The sequence below is a fragment of the Lontra canadensis genome, unplaced genomic scaffold, assembly GCF_010015895.1.
Source record: "Lontra canadensis isolate GAN:19392208 unplaced genomic scaffold, GSC_riverotter_1.0 scaffold17, whole genome shotgun sequence".
Classification (NCBI taxonomy): Eukaryota; Metazoa; Chordata; class Mammalia; order Carnivora; family Mustelidae; genus Lontra; species Lontra canadensis.
In genome coordinates, this window is record NW_022631011.1 from 23,839,485 (window position 1) to 23,853,448 (window position 13,964).

The 13,964-nt window shown below is 36.5% G+C and overlaps 2 protein-coding genes across 3 annotated transcripts in view; one reads left to right on the forward strand and one right to left on the reverse strand.

Moving 5' to 3' along the window:
- The window catches only part of USP14 (ubiquitin specific peptidase 14), a 44,184-nt gene extending 32,745 nt beyond the window's left edge, over positions 1–11,439 (forward strand). For both annotated transcript variants that reach the window (XM_032859801.1, XM_032859802.1), the window contains 5 exons: positions 117–209; positions 2,003–2,131; positions 9,094–9,154; positions 9,509–9,616; positions 10,303–11,439. In XM_032859801.1, the coding sequence (XP_032715692.1) occupies positions 117–209; positions 2,003–2,131; positions 9,094–9,154; positions 9,509–9,616; positions 10,303–10,454 (543 nt within the window). In that variant the 3' untranslated portion in view covers positions 10,455–11,439. The remainder of the gene's footprint in view (positions 1–116; positions 210–2,002; positions 2,132–9,093; positions 9,155–9,508; positions 9,617–10,302) is intronic.
- Positions 11,440–13,260: 1,821 nt separating this feature from the next.
- THOC1 (THO complex 1) overlaps positions 13,261–13,964 on the reverse strand; it is a 53,289-nt gene continuing 52,585 nt past the window's right edge. Inside the window, exon 21 of the mRNA XM_032859800.1 lies at positions 13,261–13,669. Coding sequence (XP_032715691.1) covers positions 13,374–13,669 — 296 coding nt within the window. The 3' untranslated portion in view covers positions 13,261–13,373. The remainder of the gene's footprint in view (positions 13,670–13,964) is intronic.

The window sequence follows — 13,964 nt, forward strand, 5'->3', positions numbered from 1 at the left end:
TTTTGATGAAAAATTTCTAATAAATTTTACCCAGTCTTTGTTTTTGCCAAACCAAGGCATTAAAAACTTGTGTTGTATTTGCATGTGATAGGATTTCTTGCATTTTTTTCCCTCAGTCTAAGATCAGCCGACTACCTGCTTACTTGACTATTCAGATGGTTCGATTTTTTTATAAAGAGAAGGAATCTGTGAATGCTAAAGTTCTTAAGGTTAGTAATGAACTTCAGTATAATAAAACATTGTTAATTCTTTGACAGCAATCCCTAATTCACAATAGATTTCTTTCTTCCTTTAGGGAGAAACTTTCTTTGAAATATTCTAAGTATGGAAGTTATTAACATTAGACAAGTGGTTCTTTTATTTCTTTTCTTTTCTTTCTTTCTTTTTTTTTTTTTTTTTTAAGATTTTACTTATTTGTTAGAGAGTGAGCGCACACAAGCAGGGAGAGCAGGAGGCAGAGAGAGAAGCAGACTCCCCACTGAGCAGTGAGCCCGATGCTGGACTTGATCTCAGGACCCTGGGATCATGACCTGAGCTGAAGACAGATGAGTAACTGACTAACCCACCCAGGCACTCCATCCTTTTTATTTCTAAACATATACATGCCTGACTTTCATCACCAGCCCACCCCTAGTGTTTGACTAGGTAGGGCCTGAGGTCCTAAAAATTGTTCAAAAGATTCCCAATTAGTTCTCATGGATGCCCTCCACTTCCCAGAAATACTGCTCTTGACCAAATCCTCAACTCCACAGATACTGACCCAGCAGGTTTGGAGGATGGGAGTGTGGGGAAGAAGGCATGCTGCATTCTCTAGTGCAATAATTGTAGTTTCTTGAGTAAGAGCCAACCTTATGATGTAACTGTTTTGTAAAACTGTAGCTCTGTAACATATCCACACTCCATGATCCCTTGGAGAGGTAAATGTAATCCTAACCTCCTGAGCTAAAATTCATAATAAAATTTCAGATATACTTACTATTATACGATAAGGTTAAATGTATTTAGAATATTTAATACTGTTAACTTTATGTATTTTTTTTTAAAGATTTTATTTATTTATTTGACAGAGATCACAAGTAGGCAGAGAGGCAGGCAGAGACAGAGAGAGGGGGAAGCAGGCTCCCTGCTGAGCAGAGAGCCTGATGTGGGGCTCGATCCCAGAACCCTAGGATCATGACCTGAGCTGAAAGCAGAGGCTTTAACCCACTGGGCCACCCAGGCATCCCAACTTTATGTATTAATATTAGTTATTGAACCGTATCACTTATTTCTGTGTAAAGGTGTATTTCACATTACAAAAAGTCATTAAGTGACCCCCATTTGTAAATTGATTCCATTTTTAGTTGCAGGTATCCATTATTTTCACAGAGGCTGATGTGCTATATTTCTGAAATGCTGCTTTTGTCATGTATGTTTTGGTAACTCTTCTGTGGTCAGAGTCATGGGTTTAATTGGAAAAAAAAGCTAAACAGGGGGCACCTGGGTGGCTCAGCGGGTTAAGCCTCTGCCTTCAGCTTAGGTCATGGTCTCAGGGACCTGGGATCAAGCCCCACATCGGGCTCTCTGCTCAGCAGGGAGCCTGCTTCCCTTCCTCTCTGCCTGCCTCTCTGCCTACTTGTGATCTCTCTCTCTGTGTGTCAAATAAACAAATAAAATCCTTAAAAAAAAAAAAGAAAAAAGCTAAACAAATTTTTTTAATCTTAAAAAGTTGGGACCAGGGGGTGCCTGGTTAGCTCTGTCAGAAGAGCATGCGACTCTTGATCTCAGGATTGTAAATTCAAGCCCCACATTAGACATGGAGCTTATTTTTTAAAAAAATTGGCACCTGATTTTGAAAATAGGCACTATGATGTTTTCAGCTGCATAGATTTCCAAGTGGTTTTTAAATAAATTTTATTTTCAACTTCATTTGAATTATGAAAGTACTACTGTAAAAGCATGAAGATATTTTAAATAACTACTTTTATAAGGGTGTTGACACATATTTTTTCTTTTTGTATAGGATGTAAAATTTCCTCTTATGTTGGATGTGTATGAACTGTGTACCCCAGAACTTCAGGAGAAAATGGTCTCTTTTCGATCAAAATTCAAGGATCTAGAAGATAAAAAAGTGAATCAGCAGCCAAAGACAGTAGGTTCTTTTTGCTGATGTTCTCATCTTAATAGTTCAGTCTTTAATTAAAATTCAGCAGTTACCTTGTTAATGTCCGTAATTTGTTAATCTCTTAGTAAAAATGGATGAACCTGTAGTTTACTTAGCACATACCCAAAGTTTTAGGTGTATTTTAGTGTAAGAAAAAGGACTCTAGTTATGGTAAATAGGCCCCTTATGGTAGAGTAAACTTAATATTTTCTTTTCTCCTGTAATCTGTAACCTGTATTCCTTTTATATGTATCTCCTCAGAGCATTTCACATAAAATCTTGCCCAGTATTTTCAGTGTATTTTACTGTTTTCCTTGTAAGTCATGGAGTTACCTCTATTTTTAGGTGGAATTAGTGGTGTAGAATATTGGCTCATCTATGCCTATAGTTAAATAAGTGTATCTTTCAATTTTTAATTTAAATTCAGGTTAGTTAACATGGAGTGCAGTATTGGTTTCAGGAGTAGAATTCAGTGATTCATCACTTGTATATAACACCCAGTGGTCATCATAACATGTGCTCTTAATGCCCATCATCATCTAGTCCATCTCCCACCTCCCTCCATCAACCCTCACTTTGTTCTGTATGGTTAAGAGTCTTTTATGGTTTGTTTCTCTTTTTGTTCCTCCCTCCCCCTCTGTTTATCCGTTTTGTTTCTTAAATTTCACATGAGTGAGATCATAATGGTGTTTGTCTTTTTCTGATTGACTCATTTCGCTTAGTGTAATACACTCTAGCTCCATTCACGTTATTGCAAATGGCAGGATGTCCTTCTTTTTGATGGTTGAGTAATATTCCTGTGTGTGTGTGTGTGTGTGTGTGTGTGTGTGTGTGTACACATATCTTTATCCAGTGGACATTTGGGCTCTTTCCATAGTTTGTTGTGGATAATGCTGCTATCAACATCAGGATGTATGTACCCCTTCAAAACGAATCTGTCTTTTTGTATTCTTTGGGTAAATACCTAATTGTGCAATTAGGGTTGTAGGGTATTTCTATTTTTAACTTTTTAAGGAACTTCCATACTGTTTTCCAGAGTGGCTTCCCACCAGCAGTGCAAGATGGGTTCCCCTTTTCTCTGCATCCTCACCAACAACTGTTCTTTTGTGTTGTTAATTTTAGCCATTCTGACAGGTGTGATAAATTGTATCTTTTAATAAGTGCTGCTTTTATGCCTGCCTGTAACTGCTAAAATCACAACCTTAGGAAACTTTAATAAGTTGTATTACTTTAGGGTACAGCTGAACTGTGTTGGATTTTCCCCCCTCCACGGTGAAAAAGATCTTTCTGGAAACTAGAAATATTTCCTGTGTGATATTATATATATTTATATTCTTCTGCAATTGCTGTGTGTTAAATGCTTTTTTTAAAAACATTAAACTTTATTTTGAGATAATTGTGGAATCACATGCATTTATAAGAAATAATATGAAGAGGGGTGCCTGGGTGGCTCAGTTAGTTAAGTGACCGCCCTCAACTCAGGTCATGATCCCAGGGTACTGCCATTGAGCCCTGCATTGGGCTCCCTGCTCAGCTCCCTGCTCAGCTCCCTGCTTCTTCTTCCTCTGCCTGCCACTCCCCCTTCTTGTGTGCATGTTCTCTCTCTGTCAAATAAATAAATATTTAAAAAGAAAAAAAAGTAGAAATCCAGATACCTTTTACCAAGTTTACCCTGTGGTAATATCTTGCAAAAACAATAATACAGTATCATGATTTGGATATTAACTTTGATGCAGTCTAGATACAGTACATTCCCATCCCTACAAAGATTCCACATACTGCCCCTTTGTAGCCAAACCCACTTTCCTTTGGCCCCTGCCGCCTCCTCAATTCCTAGCAATTGCTCATCTGTTCTCCATTTCTGTAGTTTCGTCATTTTAAGATCTGGAATGGGATATCTCTATATCTATATCTATATATCCATTATATATAATATATATCCATATATATTATATATATATCCATATATATTATATATATATAACACTATATACATGAAATCATATAGTATGTAACCTTTTGGGATTTTTTTCTCCGCATACATAATTCTCAGGAAATTAGCCCAGGTCATTTTGTATAGCAGCAGCTCCTTCTTTGTTGCCGGAGAGTATTCCATGGTGTGCATATGCCATATCTTGCTTAATCGTTCAGCTGTTGAAGGAGAGCTGGATTCTTTCTAGTTTCATTTATTTTGCATAAAGCTACTGTAAGTATTCATGTACAATTTTTAAAAAAGATTATTTATTTGAGAGCATGAGCAGGGGTAGGGGCAGAGAGGGAGAAGCAAACTCCGGGTTGAGCAGGGAGCCCCATGCGGGGCTCAATCCCAGGACCCTGGGATCATGACCCGAGCCGAAGGCAGAGGCTTTAACCCACTGAGCCACCCAGGCGCCCCCTTCATTTAATTTTTAAAGAAAGTGTCAAAGATTTTCCATAGGGACTATACCATTTTAGGTGCTCATTAGCAGTATATGACTGATCCACTTTGTGCATTCTTGCTAGAATTTGGTGGTGTCAGTATTCTTTATTTTAGCCATTTGGTTAGGTTTGCAGTGATATATCATTGTGGTTTTTAATTTGCTTTTTCCTAATGGCTAATGATGTTCAATGTGTCTTCATGTATTTATTTGCCATCTGTGTATCCTCTTTGGTGAAATATTTCTTCATATTCTATTTTTTTCTATTTTTCACTCGAATTTTGAGAGTTCTTTATATTATAAATACTAATCCTTTGTCAGATACATGGCTTTCATATATTTTCTCCTTGCCTTTGTCTTTGTCTTTTCATCTTCTTAAGGGTCTTTTGCAGAGGAAAAGTTTTTCATTTTTAGGTAATCCAGTATATTGTTTTCTTTGGTGGTTCTTGCTTTTGGTGTCATATCTAAGAAACCGTTGCCTAATAAAGGGCAAAGATGTATATTTGTTTTTCTTTTAAGAATTTTATAGTTTTAGTTCTTCCCATTTAGGTTTTTGATCCATTCCAGGTTAATTTTTGTATGTGGGGTGAGGTGCATATCCACATTCATTCCATTGCGTGTGAGTAGCCTGTTCTTTCCCCACTGAATGGTCTTGGGGCCCTTGTAAAAAGAATCCATTGACTATAGATACATATATTGCTGGAATCTCAGTTGTATTCCACAGGTCTTTGTGTCTTTCCTTATGCCAGTACCACAGTCTTGATTACTATAATTTTGTAGTAATGATTCAGCAAAGTCTGAGACTTTCAGCTTTTCTTCTTTTCAAGATTGTTTTGGCTTTATGAATCTGTTGTATTTCTATAATTTTAGGATCAGTGTGTCTGTTACTTCAAAAAAAAAAAACAACAGTTGGAGTTTTGATGGGATTGCATCGAATCTGTAGATCAATTTGGGAAGGATTCCTATTTTAACAGCATTAAGTCTCGGCAGTCCATGAATTTGATATGTCTGTATTTATTTGCATGTTCATTAATTATTTTCAACATGTCTTATAGTTTATAGTCTATAAATCTTGTACTTTGCTAACTTTATTAAGTATTTTATTCTTTTTTGATGTTTGAGTAAGTGGCATTGCTTTCTTAATTTCATTTTGGGATTATTTGTAATTGATTACTGTATATTGATCTCATATCCTCTCCTTTGCTGAATTGGTTTATTGTTTCTTTTTTACCTCTTTTATTTTTTGAAAGAGATTGTGTAGAATTAGTGTTCTTTTTTTTAAAGATTTGGTAGGACATTCGTGAAAAAGTCAGCCTGGAGATTTTTTCCCCCAGACTTTTTTTTTTTTTTTTAAGATTTTATTTATTTATTTATTTATTTGACCGAGATCACAAGTAGGTAGAGAGGCAGGCGGTGGCGGGGGGGGGGGGTCACTGAGCAGAGATCCTGATGTGGGGCTTGATCCCAGGACCCTGGGATCAAGACCTGAGCCGAAGGCAGAGGCTTTAACCCACTGAGCCAGGTGCCCCTCCCAGACATTTTTAAATTAAATATTTACCTTCCTTTGTAGTTACGGGCTATTCACATGATGTGTTTTGTATTAGGTTTGTTTTGGTACTTTGTTTTCTTGGAATTGATCCATTTTATCTAGCTTGTCAATTTTGTGTTGTAGTTGTTCCTTGTAGTTATTTATTTATTTATTTATTTATTAAAAGATTTTATTTATTCATTAGACAGACAGAGATCACAAGTAGTCAGAGAAGCAGGCAGAGAGAGGAGGAAGCAGGCTCCCTGCTGAGCAGAGAGCCCGATGTGAGGCTCGATCCCAGGACCCTGGGATTACGACCTGAGCCGAAGGCAGAGGCTTTAACCCACTGAGCCACCCAGGCGCCCTATTTATTTATTTATTTTAAAGATTTTATTTATTTATTTGAGAGAGAGACAGTGAGAGAGAGCATGAGCGAGGAGAAGGTCAGAGGGAGAAGTAGACTCCCCGTGGAGCTGGGAGTCCAATGCGGGACTCGATACCGGGACTCCGGGATCATGACCTGAGCCAAAAGCAGTCGTCCAACCAACTGAGCCACCCAGGCGTCCCCCTATTTATTTATTTTTGATGTCTACAGGGTCTGTAATGATATCTGTCCTCTGTTTCATTCCTGATACTAGTAATTTGTCTTTTTTCTTTTTCCTTTGTCAATTTTGTTAGAGGATTGTCAGTTTTATGATCTTTTCAAAGAACTGGCTAAATGGATTTGTCTCTGTATTTCTGTAGTATTAATGATTTCTACTCTTCTGCTTGTTTGGGTTTTATTTTATTTTCCTTTTTCTAGGTTCTTAAATTGTGAGAGCTTAGGTTTTTTACTTCAAACTTTCCCCTAATGTATTCATTTAGTGCTATAAGGTTTGTCTCAGCAGTGCTTTCACTGTGTCCTACAAATTGTTAACATTTATTTGCATTTTCATTCTGTTCCTTGTATTTTTTTTTTTTTTTTTTTTTTTTAGGGTTTTACTGATTTATTAGAGAGAGCACAAGAATGAGAGAGAGCATGAGTAGGGGCTGGGGTGGGGCTGACGTAGAGGAAGAAGCAGACTTCCCGGATCAGGGCGCCCTATGTGGGGCATGGATTAGGACCTGTGCTGCTTACCCAGCTGAGCCACCCAGGCACCTCTCTGCGCCTTGTATTTTTAAAAAATCTCCCTTGAGACTTCTCTTCGACCTTGTATTATTCATAAGTGTCTGGTTTAGTTTCCAAATATTTGGAAATTTATCTATTATCTTGCTGTTACTGCTTCTAGTTTGATTTCATTGTGAGAGAAAGCACTTGTGTGATTTAAATTCCTTTAAATTTGTTCAAGTTTGCTTAATGGCTTAGGATGTGATCTATCTTGGTATATGTTCCATGGGTACTTGCGGGGGGGAAATTGTATTCTACTGTTGTTGAATGGAATGAATTTTCTATAGATGTTGATTAGATCCAGTTGGTTGATGGTGGTCTTGCATGTTCTATAACGATGCTGTTTTTCTGTCTAGTTGTTCTGTTAGTTTTTATGAGATGAGTGAGGAAGCTTAAATTGTGACTTTTGTGTGTTTCTCCATTCAGCTCTGTCAGCTTTTGCTTTTGCATGTTTGTAGTTCTGTTATTTGGTGCATACATCTTTAAGATTGCTAAGTATTCTTGGTGGAGTGACCTTTTTATATTATGCAATGTCCCTCTCTGTCCTTGGTAATTTTCTTTATTCTGAAGTTTACTTTTCTGATATTACTATTGTCAGTGCTGCTTTGTTTCTGTTAATGTTTACATGATGTCTTTCTGTATTCTTTTACTTTAACTTTGCCTATATTATTATATTTGAAGAGTTTCTTATAGACCGCATAGAGTTGGTCATGTTTTTTAATATACTGTTATATCTTTTATTTGTATATTTAGACCATTTACATTTAATTAATATAACTTGATTTGTTAAATCTGTTATATTTTGCTTTCTCCTCTGTTTTTCACTTCTCCCTATTGCCTTGTAGGTTTACTTGAACATGTAATAGAAATCTAATTTGAGGGACGCCTGGGTGGCTCAGTGGGTTAAAGCCTCTGCCTTCGGCTCCGGTCATGATCCCAGGCTCCTGGGTTCGAGCCCCGCATCGGGCTCTCTGCTCAGCGGGGAGCCTGCTTCCTCCTCCTCTCTCTGCCTGCCTCTACCACTTGTGATCTCTGTCTGTCAAATAAATAAATAAAATCTTAAAAAAAAAAAAGAAATCTAATTTGACTTATCTTCAATTTTTAAAAAAAATACTTTTCTTTGTATACCTTTTTCTGTGGTTGCCTTAGGTGTGAAATTTTAAGACAAAAAGGAATGGTTGTCTTCATTGACTTAATTGCCATTTTTTTGTTGTAGGAGCCTTTAACTTGTCACTCCAGCTATCTTTAACCTACTTGCATTGTGTTCATCATCATTATAGTTTTTAATAACTTTGTGCCCATATGCCTAGATAAGTTTAATATTTTTATATTACACTGAACTGGGTTGAGGCAGGGAATTCCCACCAAAAATCTTTGTCTAAAATAGTAAACTCTGTCTCTTTCAATACTCAGTTCATTTAAGCAGTTGGCCATGTCTTAGTAGGTTTAACGTTTTTTGCAGTGATTTGACTTTTGTTTCATTGTAGTACCTTTTTTTTTTTTTTTAAATCCTGTGTGGTTTGTGATAGTATTTTGGTAAAAATATAAAGTTGGGTTTTTCTTTCCTACCCTAGAGAGCTGTTTATCTGTATTGCTATATTCACTGGTATGCTATAGGTTTAGCAGCTCATAGTTTGTCCTAGAATCAGAGGGTCTGTTACTGTGCATACAAGACTGTATATTGTTTAAGTGTAGCTCCTTTGGGTTTATAGTTTTAACTATAGTTATATCGTTTTAGTAATTTTATAAGGTAGTGTTTTGCATTGTCGCCAGTAAATATTTGTGGAAATGAATACTTATTGAGAATACAAATTTTATTTCCAGTGTCATGATTTAAAATTAAATTTTTTCCCCTCAGAGTGACAAAAAGAGTAGTCCCCAGAAAGAAGTTAAATATGAGCCTTTTTCTTTTGCTGATGGTAAGTGGAAAAAAATCATTTCAATTGAGTTACTCTATGTGTGTGTATTTGTGTGTTTAAGGTAAAATTACTGTCTTGACAAACTTACCTATTTTTTTTGATATCATGCTTTTTTTAAAAAGAAAGATTTCTTAAAATATGTTACCTTAAATTAGACATGCAGTAAAAATCAGTCTTTATAGTTCTGTGAATACCATACTTCTTAAAATATCTTCCATAAATCCTTAACTTTGAACTGTAGTATCTTACTGAATTCTAATAATAGGCTAACCTTCAGACTTCTTGCTTGCTACCTAGCTGGAGAAAGCACATCTCTTCATTGTCTAATATTGTGGGATTTACATCTTTCTTTAGACATTGGCTCCAATAATTGTGGATACTATGACTTACAAGCAGTGTTAACACATCAGGGAAGGTCTAGCTCTTCTGGCCATTATGTATCATGGGTGAAAAGGAAACAAGGTAAGGATTGTGCTTTTTGTTTCTGGTTTGTTTTGTTTTGTTTTGTTTCCCCAATTTTTAATTATTTTAGCAGTTTAGTACAAATTTTATAGCACAGAGGTTTTCAAACTTTTTAGTGTCAGAACCTCTTTACATTCTTAATTGTTGAGGTCCACAAAGAGCTTTTGTTTGAGGATTCTCTTTAATATTTACTATAATAGAAATTAAAATTCAGAAATTAACTCATTGGAAACTGGCAGTAATAAACCCATTATATACCACATAAGTAACAAAGATAACAGTATTTTCCAAAAACAAAAAAACAGCAAGAAATAGTATTGATTTGTTTTTGTAGGCCTGCTTTGTCTGGCTTATTAGGAGACAGCTGGATCCTCCTGTTTCTGCATTTAGTCTCTTGCTTTATCACACATCCTGTTTCTTCTGGAAAATTCCAAAGCACACTTGAAAGAATGAGGGGATAAAGGCAAATAATGCTTTAGTGGTGATAAAAAAAAATTGTGACCTTCATGGTACCCTTGAAATGGTTTTGAAAACCTGAGTCGCATCTGGATCACACTTTGAAAACTATTAGTATGGCAGATGGAATACTGCTGTGCATAATAAAATTACTCAGTACCTTTTTTGGAATGGAACTGAGAAAACCATGTAATAAAATATTAATTTCATTTTCTTCTCTTGCTCTTTAGATGAATGGATTAAGTTTGATGATGATAAGGTCAGCATCGTGACACCAGAGGATATCTTACGGCTTTCTGGTGGTGGAGACTGGCACATAGCATATGTTTTACTCTATGGGCCTCGCAGAGTTGAAATAATGGAAGAGGAAAGTGAACAGTAGTAATCTTCATTTTAGCTATTTATGTTTAGGTGTGAAATAAATGTTATTTGTTGATCATTTCTATAATCCAGAGCTGTAGAGGAAGATATTTAGGTGGTGGTATGTGTTTCCCCTCTCATGTGGAACAAAAGAGGGTGAAGCAGACCACTCTGATCAACCTAAAAAAATTACAGAAAAAAGAAAATTGCCTTTGGGACTGTGTTGCCCTGTGCAGAGGTTGCAGGAAGACATTTTTAAAAAGCTTATTTCTTGCATTAATCTTTAAAAATTGATTTGAAATGCCTTTCAGCCATTACCTTCTGTGATAAATTTTTCCCCCTGCCTTTTCAGCCCAGGATTCAGCAATCAGATGTTTATTGCACACCTATTACTCTTTTTGTTGTTGTTGTTCTTGCATGGTTCAAACCACCAGTGATTCATAGCTGCCCATCCTTTGCCTTATCTAACAAAAATTTTGCCAGGAAGGTGGAAAGGAAGTAAGTGTTGCTCTCATTGTGTTACTCAGTGCTGCTGCCCACATCCCATGGAAACATGGGTACAATCAAGTATTTGTCCAGCCTGACTGTTGCTGGCTTTTCATGACTTTAAAATAAATTGTGATCAGTAATAGTACATTTGATTATACATTCATTATTGTGTCTCTCTGATGTACTATGGTTTGTATATTTAACTTCGCAATGGTTTTGTAGTAATCAACCTTAAAAAACGTTGACAAGCTCTGGTTGCTTATTTTTAGAAAATGAGGATATTTAATAAAAAAAAAAAAAAGAGGGACTAACAGCTTCTGACCTCAAGTCTTTTGTCTGAGTGTTGGAGCTTGGCTTGTTTAGGTATATTTAATAGCAAGCAGTTGCTGCACGTGGTTAGTTTTACTCTGCTGTTAGGCACCCATTTAAAAATGTTCTCTTCTGCCTTCTCACATTATGTTGTTTAAAAGAAATATAAAGTTGTAAAATTAATGGAGTTCTTTGGATGCTGAATGCAACGATGTTTATTGGTCTCTTTTCTTTGGCTCAGTTGATGTCTTTACTCTCGTGTAGTCCCAAAATCTTAATGTCTTATCTCAGAATTGAATAACAGCAATGATTTTTAAAGTGATGGTGAAAGTGCCAAGAGTAAGTGATATTTCAGTGTGGTAGGTTTCTTACATTTTAATACATTCTAATTAATTAGTTCCTCACCTTTGTTTCAAGGGCCTTGATTGCTAGACAGAGGATAGGAAATTAGCTATTTGTCTCTGATTTTGAGTGAGGTATATAAAATGAAGTTCGGGGATTATCATGAAATCTTAGGCTTATATTTATGCTGTCTTCATGCTCTGCAGAGCATAGCACTGGTTAACTATTAGATTCCTAGAGAATAGTGGCCATTTTCCTCTCAACTTTGAACAATGTGATAATATCGGAGAATGCTAGGGGATAAAATAAGGATTTCGGGGAAATTTATTTGTATGTAGCTTCTTCCGCTAAATGGTAGTTACTGGTAATCATTATTCCCTTTGCCTTGGTGGAGAGTGCAGATTAGAATGGGGAGGAGGAGACCCTAAGAAGTGTAATGATTCTTAGATATTGTTATGATGCTTGTTGACTCTGCATTTCTTATTCAGTCTTACTTGGTCTGAACAATTCTGAGGACATAAATTTAGCAATTAGAATTCTAGTTTCTGATTTGCAGGATGCTGTAGTTGGTAGATGAGGTAGGTTTAGAACAAAGTATATGCCTTGAATGGAATTAAAATTTTAAAATTGTAATTCCTTATAAAAATTGATTTCATTTTATTTGATCCAAATAAGCATTATTCCAAAGATTTTTTTTTTAAGAAATTGGACTTATACTGTGTTTTAAATTTTATATCTTTAAATAAGGCTGTTTTAGTGTCCAGCCTTGCATATAAGTTGAGAAGGGAAAGTGGTTGAGAAAATGTCGATTCCTGAGTGTGCCTTCTATGCTGTGCCAAGAGCACTGAGGCCCTTCTGCTATTAGAGCTGTGGTGTATCACTGTTGGCCTAGCCAGTGAGGTTACGCCCAAGTGAGAACATTTATGGTATAATATCCACTTAGTAGGCTTTCAGGATACAAAACAATAATGCCCTAATGTTAGAGCCCTACAAGGTAATTACACTTAAGTGGGAACAAGAAAAGTAGATGGTACTGTTTCCAGCCATTATTACATAGTGCTTTGCTATTTATAGATTGCTTTCACCTACATCTCAAACTTCACATCAGTCCCGGGAGTTATCATCCCTATTTTAAGGACTTAGGATTTTTTAGACTTCACCCTATTTCTTCTAAAGTTGGGGGCTGGCAAACATTTTCTGTAGTGGGTGGGGTGGATAGTAAATATTTCGTCTTGCAGACCAGATCTTTGACATAACTAACTTCCGCTGTTGTAGCATAAAAGGAGCTGTACTTAGGTCAGCAGAGTTGTGTGCTGATAAAATTTTACTTGTAAAAATAAGTGGGAAATGGGCTATTGTTTGCTGATCCTCTGCTTTAAAGCATAAATAAGACTAGAGCAGTCATATGGTTTCAGAAAGTCATTGTGGGATTTCCAGAAGAGCAAGTTACATTTTGTAACTACTAATGGCATGTAGGAAACGCAGTTGGCATGGTGTATCTTAGGAAACACCATGCTCCCTAAAGATTGCTTAGTGACTTCATTATATTTTAACAAAAATATGTGACCTTGAAGTCACTTTATTTAGTCCACTTTCCCAGCCTATTCCCTTCTCCTAAAACCCTGAGGTCAGTTATCAAGAGCCAATCCACATTCTGTTATTCTTGGAGCACCAGGCAACTGTACAACAACTGTTATAAAAATGTTTATTGTTTACCAAAACCATTGGACCTCTTATCAAATGCTGCTTGGTAACAAAATCTTATCACAGTTTTAATAAAAAAAAGAAAGAAAGAAAGACGCTAACTATTTGTCTCATTGTCATTAGTTAGACTTTCTGCAAGGTCGCTTAATCCGGACTTATTCAGGGCGTTCATCAGATTCTCAGGTGTTGCATGTACTCCCTCCTGATCTTGCCAGGCCACCAGTAGCTGCTTAGCTCTCATCTTCATGTCTTCGCTGTCACACTCAATTTGTCTAATTTCCGAGTCTTTCATTTCCAAGTAGGGAGCCAGGATCTTCCATTGTTCGCCCAGTTTACTGGCAAACACCTCTATTTGTTCCCCTGTTACAGGCTTGTCTCGTCGAACATCAGGGCCTAGGAAACACAGGAGACGTGAATTATGTACAAAGTGTGAGGACATGTACGGTTCAAAATATACAACAGAACTGGGAAGATACAGGGCCACTGAAATATTAATCACCTTTCATAAGCTTGATTTTAGAAGCAGAATAATCCCTTTCTGTATTTTCCATGGGGTAAATATTGTTCTAACAGACATGATCACTAGGTAGCTATACTTTTAAAATGGAAGCTGCTGCCTTTATTTTAATAATGAAGGCCTCCCCCGAAAAGCAGCTGCCCCCCTCCATTAACAGGTGAGTCACCTTCA